At 42.3% G+C, this 22,275-nt stretch overlaps 1 protein-coding gene across 6 annotated transcripts in view; it reads right to left on the reverse strand.

The window, feature by feature from the left end:
• Positions 1-2,859: 2,859 nt before the first annotated feature.
• The window catches only part of TBXAS1 (thromboxane A synthase 1), a 243,142-nt gene continuing 223,726 nt past the window's right edge, over positions 2,860-22,275 (reverse strand). For all 6 annotated transcript variants that reach the window (XM_054086768.1, XM_054086793.1, XM_054086766.1 and 3 more), the window contains 4 exons: positions 11,040-11,128; positions 7,685-7,822; positions 4,009-4,171; positions 2,860-3,384 (listed from right to left, as the gene is read on the reverse strand). In XM_054086768.1, coding sequence (XP_053942743.1) covers positions 3,310-3,384; positions 4,009-4,171; positions 7,685-7,822; positions 11,040-11,128 — 465 coding nt within the window. In that variant the 3' untranslated portion in view covers positions 2,860-3,309. The remainder of the gene's footprint in view (positions 3,385-4,008; positions 4,172-7,684; positions 7,823-11,039; positions 11,129-22,275) is intronic.

The following is a 22,275-nucleotide window of genomic DNA, read 5'->3' on the forward strand; positions in this document are numbered from 1 at the left end:
CTAAGACCCTTTTGTAAAGCAGACATGCCCAATTTTAAACAAACCCACAGCTCAGCAATGCAAGACAACACACTTACTGTTTCTAAGGAGAAAAATTATTTTAAATCAACTTCCATGTTCCTCCCTAGACTCAACTGCTTTTGACTGAAGTGTGCTGTACCAGAAATGCTAACAATCACCATAATTTAATTCTTAAATATATAAAATTATGTTTTGATGTTACAACTATAAGCAGAATGCTTTTTTCTTTTTTTCAGTAACGAATCCTACAGCCAACTCTGCTCAGGATCAGTTCAGGGCCACGTTATATGGGTGCACAAAGACACTGTGTTTAATATGATGCTACCAGTTTCTGTTTTGGAGAGCTGCTGTCAGTCTCATGTCTTGTTTTTCACTAATATGTGCTACCAGGTGACTAGAGCAGCACAGGTCCCTCAACACAGCTCACTTTTTAGGTATGTTGCTGAAGCCACTCAGCCAGGGTGAGGGCCAGTATCATAAGGTATCCTAGTAAAATGTCTGTGTAGTGTCTGGTGACTGTATCGGCAGCTGTTGTTTAAAATGAAGAAATGGCTTGGAGCTCTTCATATCTTACTGGAAAGTTGGTAGTCTCTCTATCTCCTCTAACTGTCTCGTTAGGGCTGGATGTAGAACAAAAGACGATGCACTTGCAGAAATCTGACTTGGCCTACAGCTGCAAAAACAGTTCCTCCGTTCCACACCATAACAAACCACCAGGTGAAAACAGATAATACTTCATAACCAGAAAACTTTGCAGGATAGTTGAAAAAATGCTAGGCAGACTCAAGTGAGTTTATTATCACACATACTGTCCACTTTCAACTTGCTTAGAAGTCACTGGGAGAGACTCTTAGTGCAGTTTCCAAGCCAGTAAAATGTGACGCACAGTTGCAGCCACTGCAGTACTGTTTTTTTTCCTAGTGAGGTCAACATGGTATTCAAGATGACAATGCTCTGTTCAGAAACAGGAGTTGTTCGACTACTTTACACGTTATTGACACTTTCTTGGATAAATATTGAGGATATAAACAGCATTCAGACAAGCTGCAGAAGAGCCCATATAAAAGCATACGGAAGAAAGGCACAAGCTGGATTTAGGCTTGGAGTATTTGGTCAAAAATGAAGCACCCAAAGACCTGCCAATTCACACGAGGAAGAAAAACAGTAAAAAAAATCTGAAGAGATAAACAAGACTTTGACAGCTGACTTCAGACTGAAATGAGCTTTATTGAGCTGGAATGAGCTTTAAAAACTTCTCATCACTCAGGTAGATGAGAAGTTTTTAGGCAAGGCCCATGCAAATTATGCCAGTTGTATGTATAAGCTGTACAGCACACTGTTTTCAAGAGGGAAAAAATTATGGATAACCTGTAGAAACTACAGTATATGCTTGTATAGTGTGTTGCTTTTCAAATAAATAACAATTACTCCATCAGTGATTCATATAATCAGTGTGACTGTAAGAGGGCACTTCTGATTAGAATGGCAGAGAGGCTGCATGAGAATAGGAACAATGCCAAGACTGCCAGGTCAGTACTTCACCACTACCACCTGTACAGTTCTGGCTTAAAACAAAAACCAAAACCCAACAACCTCCTGTTAAAGAGAAAGGCAAAATCTTCCAGGAGCAAGACACAGTAATTTGATGATTATTAAAGCACCATGTGGAAAGAAGGCAGCAAAAGGTGCTTGCTGGCGAAGAACTAGGGAACTAGCTTAAGATCAATAAGCAGATGGCTTCTTCCAGCAATCCTTGCAGTGAAGCTGAGCAGTCAAGTCTCTTCCTCCTGCTGCCATTGACACTTCCCTGTGCACACCACCAAGAGAGATGCTGTACCTAAGGAAACCTCAAGCAGAGTATCTCAGCAGGCAGAAGGTCAACACTTCCAAAGAACCAAAAGGTGCTTCCTTATTTTCAAGGTGCCATAAGAACTTTTGCAATTTATAAAAATTTTAGAAGGACAAAAAGGACCCTGAGACCAAGACCATCACTTTTCATGGTTTTGTTGTACAGCCAACCAGATTGTGGTGTCCCTTTAAAGAAAGGTGGGTATTTTTTCTGGTTAGTTGATCACTGCTGTGTGATACTGCACTAGCAGCGTGCTGACTGAAGGGCTTTGCAGAGGACTGGGGAAGAGCATGGAGGGAATGTGAAGAGTGGAAGCATACTGCTGCCCTGGCTGTAAATATGCATACGCGCAGTTACACAGCTTAAATGGATCCATGGTGCTGCTGCAGCTGGACAAGTTGCTTCCTGAATGGAATGAAGCACTTGGGATGTGACCTGCGCCATGGCCTCATAAGGAATCAAGAAAGCTGCTCAGACTGATGAGCCCGGATCCTGCTCCCTTGTCATTGGCTTTAGTGCATGCAGTGCTCTTAATTTCATTGAGTCAAAGCGCTAGAGAAGGATAGTGCCAACAGCAATACTTGGAAAGGAACGTTCTCAATGTGAAGCAGATATTGTTCCAACACCTTCTGATTACCCTTAAGTTTCCTCCAGTCCTCCTGCTTTCTTTACATTAGCATTTCTTTTTTTTCTCCATCTTTACAACTGCAGCTCAGTAGCCAGCAAAACGGCTGTCATCTCATTTCCTTGGTCTTAGCTACTAGAACTTAACTTAAGGAGGGGAACTCTTCATTCCTCTTCAGTCATATCAATGCCATGTGCCAATTGCAAATTATTAATCTAAATGGTTTTCAAATCACTTCAAAAGCATGAAGAAGGTGCAACTCCTTCCACTTTGCAGAGCCAGGGAGAAATTAAGCACTGTCTGGGAGACTCAACCTTGGGTTTTAGTAGAGTTCATGAAAAAATCCAATGCACTGGACCCCAGATCTTCTGCAATAACTGTGGTGCCTCTTTTGCTTTGCCTAGAGTGGGGACTTTTAAGCGCATGAGAAGGATGTGTGAGATAATGAATTGTAATTAAAGTGTATTGTAAATCACGTGTATGCTTAACACCTGCTCCATTTATTGAAATTAAGTATGAAGAAAGTATTCTCAAAGAAAGGAAATGTAATGTAGAAAAGCAAGTGAAAGTGGGCTGCTGCTTTACAGATACTATTCACAGCAATTCAAAAACCACCAAAAAGATTGCGGAGCCCACCTCTCATTTAAAAGAGTGATTGGAGGCTCTCCCACAGGAGGGCAGTGAGGCAGCATTCACCGACCTTCAGTGGGACTTAGGCTCCCACCTGTCTTTGGGGCTTTGAAAGATAAGTATACCCAGTGAGTCAGTGAACAAGGAGTCCCATCCCAGGAGGCTTCAGCATGTACATTTTCTTTTAGCGAGATTCTAGCATAATGTAAACTCCATTTTTTGGTCCAAGTGTGGCTTTTGATTTCAGCTGCAAAGGAATCTGAAAGAAAAAAGAGCACCTTATGCACAGTCGTATGTATTTGTTTAAGTGTATATAACAGCCACACATACAGACAGACGTTTTTGCTGGGGGACAAATTCATACCAGGATTACTGTGGAAGCTGTAAAGTACTAGTTTTACAGTCAGCTGTGGTAGTATAATATTAAATAGAATTTACAGCCAGAGGCTGAGGCAGTAGTTGTCCAGGTATACTGTAGATCTGAACAGAAAGAAATTAACTCTATAAACTCAGGGCTGCTGAGTAAGTGACAGGTGCAATGTATATAGCCACAGGCATATACTAAAGTGCTGAGATCCCATGAAAGACATAGACCCGGTTTCACCCTGTATAAGGGTTTTTGATTGCACTGTTGCTACACTGCTGTCCACTAAGACAGAGCTGTGTAACTATTTGTTTTGTTGAAAATATCATAAAGATTAAATTACATTTTTATTAAAGCATGTGGTCCAGGCCTCTTGTCCTTCCTTACTATGGAAGTGGCTCTAGCAGTTTTCTCAAGCGAAGGGAAAGTCACAAAGGCAAATCAGTCGTCCTGTCTAGCACACATTGTCAACTTCCTGAAGTTGACAGGTGTGGCCTTTAAGCCTCTGCATGTACAAACCTCAGTCTCTGGGCAGGTCTTAAATTGAAACTTCTGCAAAATTCTCAGCAGAGTAATTTTTGTCTCCAGCAAACCCATCTTCATGCCAATGCAGCCACGGGGCCCTGTCCCAAAGGGCAGATATGTGAAGGGATCCCGTTCCTTCTTGGCCTCCTCTGTAAACCTAGAAGATGCAGAGATAGAAACTGTTTCAAGAGATGCTTTTTAGCTCTTTTGCTCCTGATTAGGAGCTTTTCATTTACATCTCAAAAGGTGGTTGTTTCAATTGGTCTTAATAGACAGGTCAAGGGGACTATTGACAGATGATGTCTTGATGGGCCTGACACCCTTAAGTAAACAGAAAACTGATTTATGGCCATCAACCTTTGTCAGCTGGTGATTCTAGGACAAGACTGACATCAGTATTACTTCCAATATACCTTTAATGAATTGCGTTCATTTGATGAGCACACTCAGAAGAATGATAACTTCAGGTGCAAATGTGCAGGCTGTGTAGACCTTCACATGTATGAGGGAGAGATTACAGCTAAGAGAAAACTAACAGGCTGCAATGTGAACTAACTAGAATTAGCAACAATGCTTCCCTGTAGTGCACCATAGATGTAGATCAATGGGAATTTCTCTTTGAAGCTTGCAAGGGGAGATGAGATCTCATGGGATTGGACAGGCCAAGGAAGACAGTTATTACAATTCATTACAGCCCTTCTTTCTGCTCTTGCCCCAAAGGGACCACGTCCCAAGTTGAGAAACACTGAAATTGCAAACAGTTCTGTCCTTAGAGCTAGAGTATGTCAGTTCAATTGGAAAGACTGATTAATGTGGCAGTCTGTGTGCAGATCTGCATCAACTAGCTAGCTTTAAAATACTTGAGCAATCCATTAGAAATGAGCCTTTTTTCCTTTTTTTCTTTCCTCACAATGAAGGTCACAAAATTCCTACTTGAACAGCAGTCCAAAGTGAAAGAAGTAAAAACTGTTTGCCGACATCTGCAAAGACGGATGCATACTGGACAGCAAATATATACACACAAGAGTAGAGAGGCTGGGTCAGTACAAGTTATTAGGGTCAATGCATAATCAACAAGGTGTGAATCCTAGCCTGTGACGAATTACTGCTCAGAGTTGTTCCTCAAAACAAGCAAACCTTTACAGTGATGGCATTACCCTGGACAACTAAATAGTCCTCTCATGTCATCAGGTATTTGGAGCTGTTTTGGCAGTACAGAACTACTTTTCCAGCTCTGTATGCAGACAAGCATTCTGTCCTCCAGGTATATGTTCATCCTTGATAATCTCTTATCTGTTTGGATACAGTTTGCAATAATGTTAGACTGCTAAGGCCCACAGAATTCATGCAGTATAAAAAGAGATGCATGGTAATACAGGTTATTTTGAGGCTTGGCAAAAAATTATATTGTGTATTTCTGCTAAAATCATACTCATGCTTAAAGATTCTAAATAAAATTGGGATACTACTGCAGAAAGTACTCTAGAAGACTGTAATCTGAGATTGAAGGGCCATTAACTCATATATTGAGCACTGTTGCAGACCTCATGCAAGCAGGTTAATGCTATTCTTGCCTTGTCTGCCCTCATATATCACTCTGTTAAATTTAAAGTCTTTTGTATTATTCCTGTGGCAGATTTCAAACCAAAATATTAGGGGGAAAAAAGGCTGTAGCTGAATTAATTTATTTTTTGTTAAGCTCTTATTTTATATTCTTAGTAACATTACAAACCGATGCAAGCTGGGGAGACTGTTAGTAATTATGCTTCATTCCTCAGGGAAATTTCAAAAGGGAATTAATGTCAGATTCATAACAAACAGTACTGTATGAGTCAAGGGGACTGCTGCCCCCACTATCCATTTTACCCTGTGATGCACTTTCATACTGTTGTTAAAGAGCTGAATAAACAACTAAGACAGCATTTCTAGAAAAATGTTGCTAACTTCACTCCCAACCCCCAGCTTCCAGTTATTGCTAAGATTCCTCCCCAACAAAAGCTCTGGGCTTCTCGAACCCTGGCAGCGCTCTTCTTCATGGCCTAAGGTGCCTGGCAGGACATATGCCAGGATTTGCTCCAGAAGGAGCACTGGTCAAAAACACCTGCACTCTACATGTGTTGTCTCACTGGCAAAGATGGTTTTGGGCTGACACCCAGGTGTTTGTGGAGCATGTGCTTTTTTTCTTAGTAGACTTTTCAGTGTGATGTTAGCTTAAAATGCAGCTGCCCACAGAACAGCTTCAAATGTAGCTGCCCACAAAAGTAAATTGTCCTTCCACACAGCACCACATCAGCTTAAATGTTCCGTGTAGGCTCAACTCAGCATCTGTAACACAGGATAGGTAACAAAACCAAGAACTCGACAGTGCCTCCCCCCAGCTGAAGACCATAAATGTTCCATGTGAAGGTATGACTTGCAAAGCAGAGCTAAGAACCCAGGGTCCTAAATTATGGACAGAGAGCAAATTCCCAGTCAGAGACGGGGGAAGAGGGGGGAAGGAGGAGGGCACTTACAATGTAATCACACCATTACAAGATCTGAGGGGAAAAGGGCGATCTAAACCAGTCAGGATCTGCATGATATTTCTGGGTATGCCAGTGAATATACTACCTCACTTCAGAATTTCTACATCCAGAGACAACACTATTTGCAGCACCCAATTTGGAAAATAGGCCTGAAAACCTATGCCACAATTCAACCTTGACCACGGAGGAGAAAGACTTGGGGGTAATGGTTGACAGCCAACTGAACATTAACCAGCAGTGTGCCCAGGTGGCCAAGAAGGCCAATGGCATCTTGGCTTGTATCAGAAACGGTGTGACCAGCAGGTCCAGGGAGGTTATTCTCCCTCTGTACTTGGCACTGGTGAGACTGCACCTCGAATACTGTGTTCAGTTCTGGGCCCCTCACCACAAGGGGTGAAGAAGGATGTTGAGGCTCTGGAGCGTGTCCAGAGAAGAGCAATGAAGCTGGTGAGGGGGCTGGAGAACAAGTCTTATAAGGAGCAGCTGAGAGAGCTGAGATTGTTTAGCCTGGAGAAGAGGAGGCTGACAGGAGACCTTATCACTCTATACAACTCCTTGAAAGGAGGTTGTGGAGAGGAGGGAGCTGGCCTCTTCTCCCAAGGGACAGAGGACAGGACAAGGGGGAATGGCCTGAAGCTCTGCCAGGGGAGGTTCAGGCTGGATATCAGAAAAAAATTCTTCACAGAAAGAGTCATTGGGCACTGGAACAGGCTGCCCAGGGAGGTGGTTGAGTCACCTTCCCTGGAGGTGGGAACAGGTTGATGAAGTGCTTAGGGACATGGTTTAAAGGAGTGTTAGGAATGGTTGGACTCCATGATCCTGTGGGTCCTTTCCGACTTGGTGATTCTGTGATTCTATGAAACCTCACACCGTCTGTGGGAGGCGCCACTATCATCACTTGTCTAATTTGGTAGAAAGAACATATTTTATTATCTAAATTGAACTGTGCTCCTCTTGGTGGAAATTCTGCTTCGAGTGAATAGTGGATGACTGTGGCTGAGAAAGAGCAGCAGGTTCTGGTGTCTCCACTGGGCAGGCTGGAGTCCTGCACCCACCCTAATGCATGAAACAGTATTTAAAGCAGGCCTTTCATCTAAACAGGCCCAAATAAGGACACTAAGAATGGAAAGCATTATTCCGCATACCTCTCAGGAATGAACTTCTCAGGCTGTGGCCAGAACTCAGGGTTGTGGTGGAGGTGTCCAACTGCGGTTTCAATGACAGCCCCAGCTGGAATATGCTGCCCCAGCACTACACAGTCTTTAGCTGCTTCCCGAGTGAACCTGCAAGAGTAAGTGTCATGTATCCCAGATGATTAACAAAGGTAAATACAGCATGAGGAGCCATAAAAGTCAATCCCTCAGCTGGACCTGACCCTGAAATTTCAGGAGTAATACTTTCCCAGTAGATAAATACAGCAACCCTTGCTGATGCTAGTGTCTTCTCAGGTTACAGTAATCTCCACCTAGAAACACACAGCTCCAACCCAGCTGGCTAACTTTTGCCCTTTTCACAGTAAAGCATTTCTGGTTGCTTATGATTTTCCAAAATGTTAACTGTTAAACTGCAATTTTGCTGCTAATGTTCAGACTCAAAGTTTCATGAAAACTGCAGATGAAATGTCAGTCATCTTTAGTAACAGGCAGAAAGAGTATGCTGATTTGCTTCCAGTAAAAATTTATATCAAATATAGTTTTGAGTTTGTTTATTTGAGAAGCTCCCCCATGCTGGGTCAGCACCTGAAACTTACCAAGGGATGGTTTCAATATTAGAGCTAAATGTTCTGCTGCTGCTACAAAAAATACAACCAATTGTCAAGCCTTGGAAAACTGCATTTCAGATACACTCATCAAAGACAGCCAACGACATTAGCAACAAAACTCTCCAGTTTCCTCCCACCCTGTGGTGACAGGTGACAGAGTAGGATTGTCCTTAGGAACCTCATTGTGACAAGAAGACTAAGAAAAGCTGCCTGCCAGAGCTGAGCTTGGGTCTGTAAAATCTGTAAAAATTGGTGTGTGGGTGTGCATGCACGGTGGCTGATCCTGATATAGATCTTTTGGTGTCTAGGCAGTCGCTATAGACCTTAAACCCACCCAGACCCAGGTGAGTGCCCTGCTGTCTCAGTCTAGGAGCTATTCCCTGGGACCAGCTGGGAGAACAGGAACGAGACAATGTGCAGAAGCTCCCTTGCTGCTCCCCATACTTTGCCTAAAAAGTCGAATAAAGATTTCAGCTTCAAGGCTGTCAGTCTGGTATCATTACAGGAACACATTCTTTCCTCGCTGTCACCCATCTCTGTCTTTCTCATAGACAAATAAATAACTGAGGCTCAAAACCTGGAACAGAACACTGGCATGCTAAAAAACACATTGACAAGCCATCCTGCTCATCCCTACATGAAGTTAGTGATAGTAGAGACATGAGTTCTAGGGAAGAAAGTTCTCTAGCTAGTACGTTATTTTGTTAAAAAAACCCAATTCATTTTATAACAAGCTTGGCTGCTACTAAATTCTCCCCTAACTCAGCATTATCCTTGTCATAGGCAGTTAGCATCTTTTGGAGGCATTGGGCTGTCCTATCCATTACACATCCATCAGCGTAAAAGCCAGATCAATAAACATCACTGACAATGCCGACCAAAACTTCAGAACAACTTTGCTCCATTTTCATTCTGTTTCCCATCCAACAATCACTGATTGTTTTCCAGTGTTTCAGGTGAAACTCAAAGATTGCTGATGCTTTAACTGGCAAAACAATTTCCACTTGCATACAATGTAAAACACAGTAAAAAGCCCTGACATCTCATCCAGGAACAAGTATCTTTGACATTTACTCTCCGAAGAGTCCTGCAAATGCCCATGGAAAAATCTTGACTTCTGATCTTTGGGAACATGTAAAAGAAAATATGATTTTAAGTTTTTCTATTTTTAGGTGTTTGCAATAGTGGGGTAAATTTTACAAAGGCTCTTACAGCAAGCTGAGCTTTGGCTCCTTTCCAGTCTTCTGAATTTTTCCCTTGACCTCATGAGAAGCAAATGCAACCAGCTGACCACTTTGAGAAGTTCCATTCTTATCATTTGCATTTGTGCTTGTGATAACTTGGAAACCTGACATTCAAACAGTTTTCTAATTTCATTTTCATAGAGTCATAGGCTTCCCTGGGCAACCAGTTGCAGTGCCTCACCAACCTCATTGTGAGGAATTTCTTCCTAATGTCTAATCCAAACCTTCTCTCTTCCAATTTAAAGCTATTCTCCCTTGTCCTATCACTACATGCCCTTGTAAACAGTCCCTCCCCAGCTTTCTTGTAGGCCCCCTTCATGTACTGGAAGGCAGCTATAAGGTCTCTTTGGAGCCTTCTCTCCTCCAGTCTCTCAGCCTGTCCTCATACTGGAGGTGCTCCATTCCTCTGATCATCTTCGTGGCCCTCCTCTGGGCCCGTTCCAAAAGTTCCATATCTTTCTTATGTTTGGGATTCCAGAACTGGACACAATATTTCAGGAAGGGCCTCACAAGAGCGGAACAGAGGGGCAGAATCACCTCCCTTGACCCGCTGGCCACGCTTCTTTTGATACAGCCCAGGATATGGTTGGCCTCCTGGGCTGTGAGTGCACATTGCTGGCTCATGTCGAGCTTCTCATCAGTCAGCACCCTCAGGTCCTTCTCTGCCGGGCTGCTCTCAATGATATCATCCCCCAGCCTGTATTGAAACTGCAGATTGCCCCGACCCAGGTGCAGGACCTTGCATTTGGTCTTATTGAACCTCCAGCTTGTCCAGGTCCCTCTGGATGACATCCTATCCTTTTGGTGTGGCAACTGCACCTCTCAGCTTGGTGTCACCTGCAAACTTGCTGAGGGTGCACTCAATCTCGCTGTCTGTATCATGAATGAAATACTGTTTCCTTTGTTTTCAGTTCATCAATACAACTTAGTAAAATTAGTCTTCTGTGCATCGGGGGAAAACTTTCAAAATTTAATGGATGTAGCCATTAGCTTAGCTGTATTACTATAACGCAGTACTAAATGCAAAACAGTAGGGGGCCAAATTACACACACATGTAAAACAGAGCTTTCTGAATGTGCAATCCTTCCACAGATCAGGGCCGTAATAGACAGAAGGGTAACTCATCCACTAGCCAACAGGCTAGGGTAGGTCTTTGCTCCATATCACCAAACCTTAAGGCATATGGAAGCAGCAGCACATGGCTTTCTAAGTCTAGTCCTACTGCAAAATGGCTCCATCCTCTAATGCTGGAGGATTTGAAGAATGGTGAGGAAGAAATCTTGGCCCATCCATTATAAAAAAAAACTGCTTTAGAAATACCAGTATTAGCCACTTTCCCTTCAATAGGCCACATTAAATCTTTCAAATGCACGAGCATTATTGATGTTGGCACAGAGACCAAGGACACATGGGTCTTCCAACAGCAGATTTCCATTTTATAGAGCTAAGGGTCTACCCTATGAAATTAGAAAGGAAAAAAAAAAAATAGATACCTGAATGCAGGTGGGTACATGCGCAATGTCTCTGCAATCACCATGTCTAGATAAGGGAGCTCTTGTACATTTTGGTAATCAGGGACCATCTGAAAAGGCAGGAAGATAGGAACAATTACTTTTTCTCACATTTAAGTGCCAAGCTCTACTCAGATTAGCTTTTAAATAATCTATTTTTTCACTGGGCATTTTTCCTGTAGAACTCGATGTCTCATCTAAAACAGTAAAAGATAAAATTATACAAAAATGTGGGCAGTAATTAAATATGTGTATAACATCCCTTTCATCATCAAAACACAGTGTGCAGCTCAGCTGAAGATCAGTAATAAATTGACTTGCTAGAGTGTATTAAAAACAGGACATTACAGAGAGCCTTAATAGCTACAACAGAGCTATTGTTTTATACATGCACTAATATCTGCACACGACCCTTGTTTTTTCACAAAGACGATAGCATGGCAGACCAGGAGCACTTTGTTCACAATAAACAGCAAGTCCCTCAGTTATTCTTGTTGATGTTGGAGCAAACCTTTTGCTCTCTCCCAGTTACAGAAAGTGCTAGTGACATGATGCCTGCAGAGGGGTGGGAGATGGGACTCGAAGAACCAGGCACCTCGATAAGGAACAGCACGCGGCGACAAATTTCTCTTTTGAGTAAAAGGGGCTGAATTACAGCTCAAATCCCATCCCGGCACATTGCAATAGTGACTGGGGACAGAGCACTGTTTCCTCCTGTGGCCACCCTTTGTCTAATGCTGTGTAATTTTGCACGGTGGGCAGTGCCTGGGCCCGCATTTTCATAACCCTACAAAACCACTCAGCCTTTGACAACAAGTGGCGGGCATCAAAACACAAACAGGGCTGTAGCTCAGAAGACTTTGCCCTCTGACAGGCAGCAAACAGACAGCGTGAGATACCAAGCTGTGGATGACCACAAGCAGCAGTGACATGATCCAGCCTATGGACAAACAGGATTTCTCCCACTGTTACCTTTCTTGGAAAAAGGACATTTTCCCTGTTTTATTCAATGCTCTCAGCAGAGGGCAGCCAAAGTACATCTAATAATCTCATCAGGAAAGCAGAGTTTTGTTATAAATTAGAGCATCTCCTAAAGACTGATAAAATTGGAGAAAAGCACAGACGTCAGACTAGACTAAACCTTTTATGAAGATCTGGGGCCCCTGCCGTTCACAAAGGGGACTGGATTCCATCCTTCCTTTATTTACTACAGCACTTTTCATGTATAATGCATATTTTATTGAATTTTCATGCAAAAACATATGGTACATACTGAAAATACTAAGCAAAGAACAACTCCAGATGGTATGCAGAAAAGGCGTACAATAGAACGAAGATACCTTGCTGGATTAGGGTATCCCACTTATTCAGCACTAAGCCAGCATGCACCATTTCACATTAACTGATCTTTTCTAGGAAGGAAATAGATACATTCTATTATCCCCAGTTTTTGGCTCAGGGAAAAAAAAAAAAACACAACAAACAAAAGAGAGAAAGTAATTTGCACAGGCTGAGCAGAACCAGTGTGTCTGCTCCTCTCTTAGGGGAAAAGATGCAACTCAGCTTGTCAATAGATGAAATATTTTGTCAGTACATGTCAAATATTATCAATACAGGAAGCATAGACTACACTGACAGCCTTTCAATGTTGCTTTTATTTTGCAGTAGTGCCTACTAACTCAAACCTTTGGCTTAGGTCAATGGTTATCAGACAAAGGACTATGAGACTAAAAGCCACAAATGTCACAATGTCGTGAGAACCACGGCTGAAGGCTGTGCGAGGAGCTGTGTTCCAATAATTTGAATAGCTATAACCAAAGACAGGAGGATGATTTTTATTCTCCTTGTTTTGCAGAAGGGGATCTGAGGGCTACCTGTTTTCACATTGGAAATCATTAGCAGAGGCTGGAGATGAACTGTGATCAAACAAATTTCAGGCCTTCATGGCCAAATTACCTTTTTCCACAATGCCTTGATGCAAATGCATGCTGTGGTGTGTATTCTTTTCTTTTTCCTTTTTTTTTTCTTTTTTTTTGGTGCTGATTTTACATCTCTCTTTCAGAACTTTCTTCTGTCCTTTTTATACTCTTTCCTGCATCTCTTTGAACCCTGAGTCAGCATCTGAGTCCTCTCCCTGCAATCCATCCTGATATCATGGCCAGGCTGGCTGAGGGAAGGATTCAGGTTCAGAGTAAATGAGTGGTGGAGCCAAAAGCACACCGTCATATGTTCGATTCTCTGAGCCATGGTCTTTCCACTGGGCCCTTCTGTCTGTCTCCTAATCCCTCTACTTACTTCTGGAGTCAATAAATAAGATAATTATATGGTAACCTGATATAATAAGTATCCATTAAATCAAACCATACATCAACAAATAATACAACACTAAATTATGGCGCTCTGATTTGCTCTTTGAAATAGCTTCTATACCTTTAGGGGATTAGCAGTTCAGAAAACAAAACAAAGGTGCAAAACTAGTTGATTTGCCTTAAAAGAAAATTCCTGTTGCTTACATAAAGAGGTCAGTCAAATGGCAGCACAGTGAACTCTGCTATCGTGAGCATGGCAGACACATCAGTCATTTCCTACATCTGACGCAACTTAATTATTGGCACTTCCATGCTTTTAGCATCAAAGTAGCTGGACCTAATTTAGTAGTTGTTTGCAAGGTCTGACCCAGGGCTGTGTAAACTACATACCAGCCAAGTATCTCTATTTAGGAAGGACAGTTTGCTGTTTTTTTCCCCATTTCAGAGAAAATATTTTCCATTTGTTTTTCCACTCCCTCTCTTCAAAATATTCCTTTAGCCAAGCACATTTCAAAGGAGCTTAAATATGCTTTTCTCCCTAAATGTCCCTTTTTATATCCTTCAACTGCTGGCAGGTTTGCAGGGGTGGGGCGTGGGGGTGTGAAAAGATGCTACTTTAAACTCCAGAAAAAATTTTGTCTACACTGCCTTTTACTCATGATTGGGTGTTTTTTTCATTAAGAGATTCTTTTCTGTGATAAGTAGGGATGTGGGGGGAGAAAGTAGGCACTACATAGCATGTAACAAAACATCCTATATTTTAATTCTGCAGTTACTGCTTTGCACAGTTTGTCTGATGCTTTATGCAGCCTTATAGCAGCTTTTACTGTTGACATGGAAGTGAAATTGCCATATCACATCTTGTGGCACTTCCCTGTGTGTATGTTTCAACGGGCTGATTATCAGAGATGTAATGGTACACCCTGACCCATCCCAGACTGTTGAATCACTTCTGAGGTCCAAAAAGCATCTAGTTTGGCCACAAACTCTCCTTCATGATTAATAGCAAATCTCAGGCTTCTAAGAAGGTAAATTAATTCTTTACCCCACAAAGTATCCTGAGGTGAAATACCAGCAGTGATTATAAAACTGCCTATGTGCTACAAGGAAGATGTGTTTTAATTCTCATATAAGTTCCGAGAGAAAGAACTGTCTTCAGATCCACCTCTGCTTTTCAGTACTGGCTTTAGCATTTTCTAGGCAGGCAAACCTATTTTTTGCCACCACCCTCAGTTAACTTTTAATTCCTCAATGAACACCACAGGAATCCAAGTACTGACAGGCTCTACTTTGCTGGCTGTGCTTAGTGTCGCCACAGCCAAGTCAGCAGAAGGGAACATATGCCTGCACCTCACTTGCTTCCATATAATGTCCAGTATTAACCTATCTTCAGTGACAGTTTAAGACAAGATATTAACTTTTCCCCAAAGTGGCTGCCAAATGAGGCACAGATTCTCCTCTCCCACCTCTGTTTTGGGAATGGTAATCCAAGTACACAGCAGTGAATAAAAGATTTCCACTTATCCTATTGGTCATGGTCTGGTGGTGCTCAGCAGCCAGAAATAAAAAAAAAATATAAAAAATCAGAAAAAAATATGAGTAGCTGACAGATTGTGACATGCACCTGAAATTGATTTGGAAGCATCAAAGGCTCTAGAGACCACATTCCTCATAGCTAGTGCTGCTGAGTCATGGCCTAAGTCTGAACTGGCTGTTTCTTGGAAATTGCAATGCAAATCAAATGTCTCATGCGTAGGTGTAACTATGACAAAGTCCATGTCAGAGAGATGACTTGCAGATCTGCTTAAGTGCAGCTGCAGATCCATGAGTTGTCTGTGTACGCCTATCTACAGAGCCCACATCAGCTCTCCCCCCAAATGTAGACTTCTGATAGCAATAGGCAAGGAGAAGGTGAGTTGAAAACAAGCCAGCATCACTCCCAGTGACTCTCACCCACCTCCCTTTTTCAAACTGCCAAAACAGCTACTCAGACAATTGCCATAGCTAGGACTCACAAACAGGTCAATAATGTTACTTGATCAAATGGATCAAAAGCTGCTGATAGATCAAAGAATCTGTTTGGGGTTTTGACCTTTCTGTTGTCACCTCTAGGAGTTGCTCATGTCCTAACAGAACAAGGGCCTGTGTGCCACGCTTAGCCTAGGAGAAGGGGAAGAAATACTATCCCTAGTTAGTGCTGCCCCACACAAACTTTCTAACAAACATACCAATAAAGGAAGGGTTAGAGACAGGACATTACTCAAGATGTAGGTCAATGAGAAAAAAAAGGTGTGGGGTAGTTCAAAGATGCCTATGTTTAACTTCTTTAAAGAAAGCTTGCCTCACATTCCACAACAGTGTGGTGGAATACCTGTAAAGCACCAAACTAAAACATTCCTACAATGTCAGGCATCAAAATAGGGAAAAAGTTAATGGAGTAAAATTTCTTGACTTTATTCTCAGAACTTGTACGAAATTCTAAACAAGTGCTTAAGGCAGTCCTGATGCGATACTTACTGCAAAATCTCTCTCTCCTGTATGCAATCCAACCTGCACCTGCCAAGTGAGATGCCTCCCTGAGGCATGGCACCAGACAGAACCAGCCCTTGCCACTGGGGAAACAGGACCCTGAAGCTCCTGATTCCCTCTCATTTCAGGAGGCAGGTCACAGCGGAAAGAGTTGCTTTAAGATGCACTGCTTTAATATAAAGAAGAGCCTGTCTAAAATTACCAAGCATTTCTTGGCTGTTTCCAGTAGCAGAGGCCTACAGAAGGGAATCTTTTAGAAAAATATTCAGTTCTTGACTATAGAATTGAGAACACGATTCAGAAATGACAAATAGGACAAGAAGCCTGATTTGCAGATTAAGATGCAGCACAAGAGATTCCTGAGCTGCCTGGCGCCTCACCTCTTGAATCCTTAGAGCATACCTCACCTGCAGCATCATGCCTTCTCCCATGTTCTCTAGAAATGAACATTAAAGCAAGTCCTCAGCTCCATTCCCTCATGCCCCTTTCCCCAGAAGCAAGTAAAGGCTATCCAAAACACATACTCCCAAGCTTTCTTTTTATTTCTTTATTCCATGTGGGTTATCTGCCATCTCTCTTATCTGCTTGGGTTGTCATTCAAATGGAAATGCAACCACACATGCTCTCACCCTTTCTCTTGGTGCATGTTCACTGGGTTTATGAGTGTTATGTTCCTCATTGACGAACTCACTAAGCTGTAGCAGTACTCAGTGCTTCGGACATCTCAAATAAACTCCTCCCAGCTACTCCTAAAGAGCATGTGCCAAATAAATATACTATTCCAGCTTTTTGTTCGAATCACCTGCCACTCACCCTCACACCTCCTCTGACTCCATCCTTCCTGTTTCCCTCTTGCCTGGTTGATCGCCACACAAGCTGTTTGAGCACAGGCAGAAGCAGGTGCTGATTCACAGGTGAAGTTCTGAGGTAGTGGGAAAGGCCAGTGCACCAGTTACGCACTGATAACCACATTACACGCAGGCCTTACAGACAAATTCCCTCTGTTGCTTTGGTGCAAATCCATGCAGCTCCCTGGGATCGTATCAGTGTAAGAGAGAGGAAAATGTGGTTCTAAGTGTGTACCCAATGGTGCTGGGGAAAGAGCCAGAAAGTATTATGTTACACCAATGTTGACTCTCTTTAATGTTACTTTGCTTTGCAAATCAAAGACTTCAGCTTCTGACAGAAGACAGACCTGCACTACCTCCAGTAGCTTTTGTGGTGCTAAAACAAGGTCTTTGTAGCATCACTGTTCACAAGGAACTTTGAGATAAAAATACTTCTTGAAACTGAACAGTCTCCCAAAACTAAACAGATAAACACAAAAGTTGCAACCAAAACAGAAATTCTCTTCCACCTACATTACTCCTGACACATGGTGATCAGCAAGAACAGAACGAGTGCTATCAGGTAGAAAATCTGGGGAGAAAAAAGGCAGGAAAAGACAAGAAAATCACTAAGGGAATCCTTTATAAGGAAAGCCACAAATAAAAAGAAAGGAGAAAAAAAATCAGTTTCTATCTTGGGTTTGTAAATTTCTCAACTCCACCTAGTCCCAGATTCCTGTGCCAAGAGAAGTCAGTGCATTTAAACAAAAAGCAAATAAATAACTAGGAATGAAACTGGGCACCTGCAGTACTCTGTTGTCACAAATGAAAGAGCAGGTCACCAGTGTGTTGACAGTGCCTGTTCAGGCAGCTTTTAATACACAGGTACCCTTATATATATATATACTTATATATATATACACTTATATACTATACTATACTTTTTTTTTTTAAATTAGGTTTGGTGAGGAAGAGTAGCTGCTCTCCAGAAGCGGCTCCCTACCTGTATGCAATGTGTGCCTCACTCCAGCTATTTCTGGATGTGATATAATCCCTGGCCATTCAGAGACACAGAGACTGCCTGTTTCTCGACTCCTCAAAAAACACTCTGGCCCCCAGCGCACACACATGCACACACTCCCCCCACACACACACACACGCCCCTGTTTCTCTCCTCACTCAAGCTCGAAGTCTCTCTTTCTACACTTGTCTGACACAATCAAAATTTCTACTTGGGTGGCAGAAATGCTGAATGGTGAAGGATCCCAGTGGGAGGGAAGCAAGGAGGAAATTAAACAGGAGAAAGGACTGCCAGAGGCCCAACAGGCTGAGAAAGAGAATTATAAAACTGGGGTAGGTCTGTCCGAAGGGCATGTCACCAGTCCAAAGCACATTAAGCACTGAAGTTCGTGCAAGACTTAATCCTTCCTGCTACAGAACTGTCCCTTGGTGGTTGCTGCAGATCTACAGAAATACAGAAGAGGGATTTTTTTTTTTCCCCTCTCAGCAGACATTCATGGTATCACATAAGAGCCAGATGATTTAATTTAATCATTCCTGCTCCAGCTGGTATTTCCTGTATGGAGGTGACAGTGCTCTAAATTAGGGCCTTGCATATAAAGGGCCCGTGTGTTTAGTTTAATCAAATGTTAATTTCTTCACATTACCTTTCTATTAAAAGGCATCAGCTTGAATTTTCATGCTGCAAACAGAGGCTATCATATGGGCTATGTAGTAAGGTCCTTTTTAGTCATTCTTCATCTCTATGGCCTCGTACACTTGGCAGCCTTACGTACTGAGAGGTGACTCAGCCCCAGGCATGCAGTTTGAGGAAATATGCCTTAGAGACCACAGTCCAACCTATGAGGAGAGCAGGGCTTTACGCAAAATAAATTACTTCGGTAATTCGCCCTTCTGCAGATACTTAAATATGGGCTTGAGCCAGTGGCTGCTTAAGTCATTGGCTTCAGCAGTTGCTGGATGAGACCTTTTCTGAATTAGTAAACAGGCAAACATTCACAGCAAAGAAACTGCAAGATTCTCCTATCATTCAGAGTAATTATTATTTGCTCCGACAAGGGCAGGTCAGTTTTAATACCATGCAACATTTATATAGTGCCTGATGCCTTGGAAACATTTTATGTACATTAGGCGCAGTACAACAATAGTAAAACTTTGCCTTTCCATAGTTGTTTTCCCCCTGAGGCTAACAAAGCATTTAGCAAACATTAATTAGTTGGTCATCTTCCAAATGTATGTGTGAGGTGCTCCTGGTAAATAGCCTTTCCCTGTACACAAGGGGCCAACAGAGGTGCTGAAGACTGAGGCCAACAATTTACAACCTAAAGAGCTGAGCACCCACCAACTCAAGCCTTTGTAAGTGGCTTGATGTTTTTTTTCCAGCATCAGTGTGACTCTTATGAGTAAATTGGCAAATACTGCTCCAAATGCACTTAAAGTGACCAAAAAAAGAAAGAAATCTGTTGCAAGGCTTTAAAACATGTCTTAAACAAAAAGGAGCTTTGTTTGGTTTTAGCTGCCAAGATCATAAATTGGGGCTCAGGCTGTCCTTGAGAAATGGATGGTACTAAAAGTACAGAAAGTAAAGAGGCTTTTCCGGTGTCAAAGCTCCAGTTACTTGCTGTAGGCTCCTGCACCTCCTACTTAATACAGGTAAAATTTACAGGTAAAAGCCACTCCCAGTCCTAGCTTCAAGTTTTAGCATATGGCCTTTCCACAAGGCATGAGGGAAAAGTTTGTTTCTTTTGAAACTTCTCACATTTTAGTTGAAAATAATAAAAATTGAGAAAGAAAGGGGAAAAATTTATTTTCTCACCAAAGTATTCAATGCCTTTTCCTCTTCTGCTCCCTCTGGAAAGTGCTGACTGACTTGGGTACAACAAAGCAATTTACAATTGGTATATGAAAAAACTCAATAGCACTTGAAACAGCTTCTGTGCCTCCTCCGTCCAAGGCATGAAGAGAATCTTTCAAAAACCTCCATGCCAGTCCAAAACCTACTACCCCAAGCTCAGTGGGGAGCTGGCTGTGAGCAGGGGTGGCTGCTATCATGACACCATCCTATGACAATCCTCTCTAGATATTCAGACAAAGCTGTCTGCAACGAATCCTGGCAGATGTCTATTCAAGGATCTCTTTCCCTTTTTTCCCTTACTCTCTCTCTTCTCCATCTGGGAACACAGAAATTTTCCTAAGCCTGTTCACGCTTAGATTTAGTGAAGCCTTCATGGTGTCATGTTCTGGCACTGTTTTGTGCCTTTGCTTTCCTCTACCCTTTGTAGAGCAGCACGGTACGACTGTCCATCTGTTTATGATTTACTTCACACAATGACTTGGTCCCGATTACACTGATAGGCACAGTAGGTTATTTGAGGACCAACTGGACCTCTGTAATGACACTCAAACTGTACCCAAATCATGGGAACATTTTCAATTAAAAAAGGCCAGTGGAAAAACTCCACAGGGGCCTCCCCTTGGAGAGCTTTCCTGTCCTTAATCCCAGGAAGTAAACAAAAATGTAATTTTTTTATCTGGAATTTTTCTGCAATATAGGTGTCCAAGCAATCCACACAAATGGAAGAGAAGGCAAGAAGAGAAACTGAAATCTGGGTCTTTCTGACATTTAAAGATGCATATTGGAAGAGAGATTATAAAGAACAGCATTCAATTCAGGAGGCCAAATCTTTAGCGGTCTCCTTTAGCACAGACCTGAATCACAGAGTCAGAGGAACTGTACTGATCTGCATCAGCTGAGGATGGACCCAGGAATTACAGTCGTTTGAGGGGCACTGGGTACCACCACAGGTAGGAAGCCCCTCCACATGTACTGATGAATCATTTGCCCTCATGAGCACACAGGAGTGAAAGGGAAAAAAAAAACCCAAACCACAACTCAAAAAACTGCAGGATGAAGTCACAGGGTCAGCAGTGAGAAAATACAGAATTCATTTGTAATCTGAACAAGGTCATTTCTAGCATGTTTAAGGATGATATAAGACCTTACAGAGAAGGCAAATGGAAAGTGTTGCTCACGATTTCTTCTGCTTTATGAGTAAGCTGCTTTGGCCTTTATTTATTTATTACCTCACAGTCCCACAATGATCCTAGTGTGAAGACCAATTTGCCATGCTTTCTCTCTTGCTTCTCAAGGATATTTTTGCTTTTTGAACCTGACCCTTTTCTGACTCAGTTGCCTAGCCATGTTGCTTATTTACCTCTCCCTATTTCCAAGGAGAGCCTTATTTTTACAATTCCCCACACCTCCTCTCTGTGCTGTCATTTCATTTATGGCCACACTACTTTAATACCCAGTATTTTATCCTTTCTTCTTCTTTTTCAAAGATCTATCCTGTTCTATTCAGTCACAAAAGCTCTGAGGTGCTGTGTGGAGATCCAGGAGAACTTGCCCACATGGTGGTACCCACCTGGATTTGAACCAGCCCTGACATGCAGGTGGTTCAAATCAGACGCCTATGAGACAAAAAGGTGGCACCCACAAAGTTACACACTTGCTGAATCATTCAGCACAAAGGAGTTCTTTTAAGCTGGGAAAGTACATAAGCAATAGTGGTCTGCAGGGGGTTCACTAGCAATTTTACCCATAAAAATACCTAATAAAATACCCTATCCTTTGACCTTTTTTCCATGAGTAGCGGCATAAGGATCTATGGATATCTATAGACGGAATAATTTGTTAGGAGGAGGAAGGGATTTTCTGAGAGTATAAAGATAGAGAACAGCTGTAGGCTTTTCCTGTAAAGGCCCTGCCACACACAAGAGCAGCTAGGCACACTCAAAATATTACTGACACTGATCGTTCAAACAATATGTGGGAGGCCCCAAGATACTTAGAAATTGGCTGAAAAACATATGAGATTTATGACAAATAATAACATTTTTAACTTCATTTGCCTTCTGGCTTCTGAACCACAGTTCATTTTTTTCAGTCTTACCTTTTCAACTAGAAACCTTTTTCCTTTTTTTTTTTTTTATTGGTTGTTTTTTGTTTTAATAATGAAAGACGAGATTCTGGTTATACACCTGACTTCAGTGTTGAGTGATCTGAGAGAACAGAAAACAAATACCCAGAGACTAGCAGTACGATAGCAGGATGCTGGTAATATTCCATTTACAGAGCACCATGGGCCATCCCTGCCTGCCCTTTGGCCATCTGCTGCTAGCACTTAGCTAGAATCACACAGACCTTTTTTAGGACTGGGAACTTCACGTGAATAAACATCACACAAGCGTGAGCTGCCCATCAGAATACCCACGGTTTTGTAACACACATTTTGGGGGAGCGTTGCTGCAAGAAGGGCCTTGGGAATTAAATATCCAGCCTCCTCTGGAAATGCCAAACTTGGTACCTTGGCAAAGCTTCACACAGAATGAAATTGAAACATACAGACAAAGTAATTAGGGGTGAAAATGTGCTGAGTCTATATATAGCATTTTGTTTCTGTTGGGTACTAGACGGGGGGTAGGGAAGGGAAGAAACGAGGGGGGGAAAGAGAAAAGAAAGATAAATTTTGG

The sequence above is a fragment of the Cuculus canorus genome, chromosome 1, assembly GCF_017976375.1.
Source record: "Cuculus canorus isolate bCucCan1 chromosome 1, bCucCan1.pri, whole genome shotgun sequence".
Taxonomy (NCBI): Eukaryota; Metazoa; Chordata; class Aves; order Cuculiformes; family Cuculidae; genus Cuculus; species Cuculus canorus.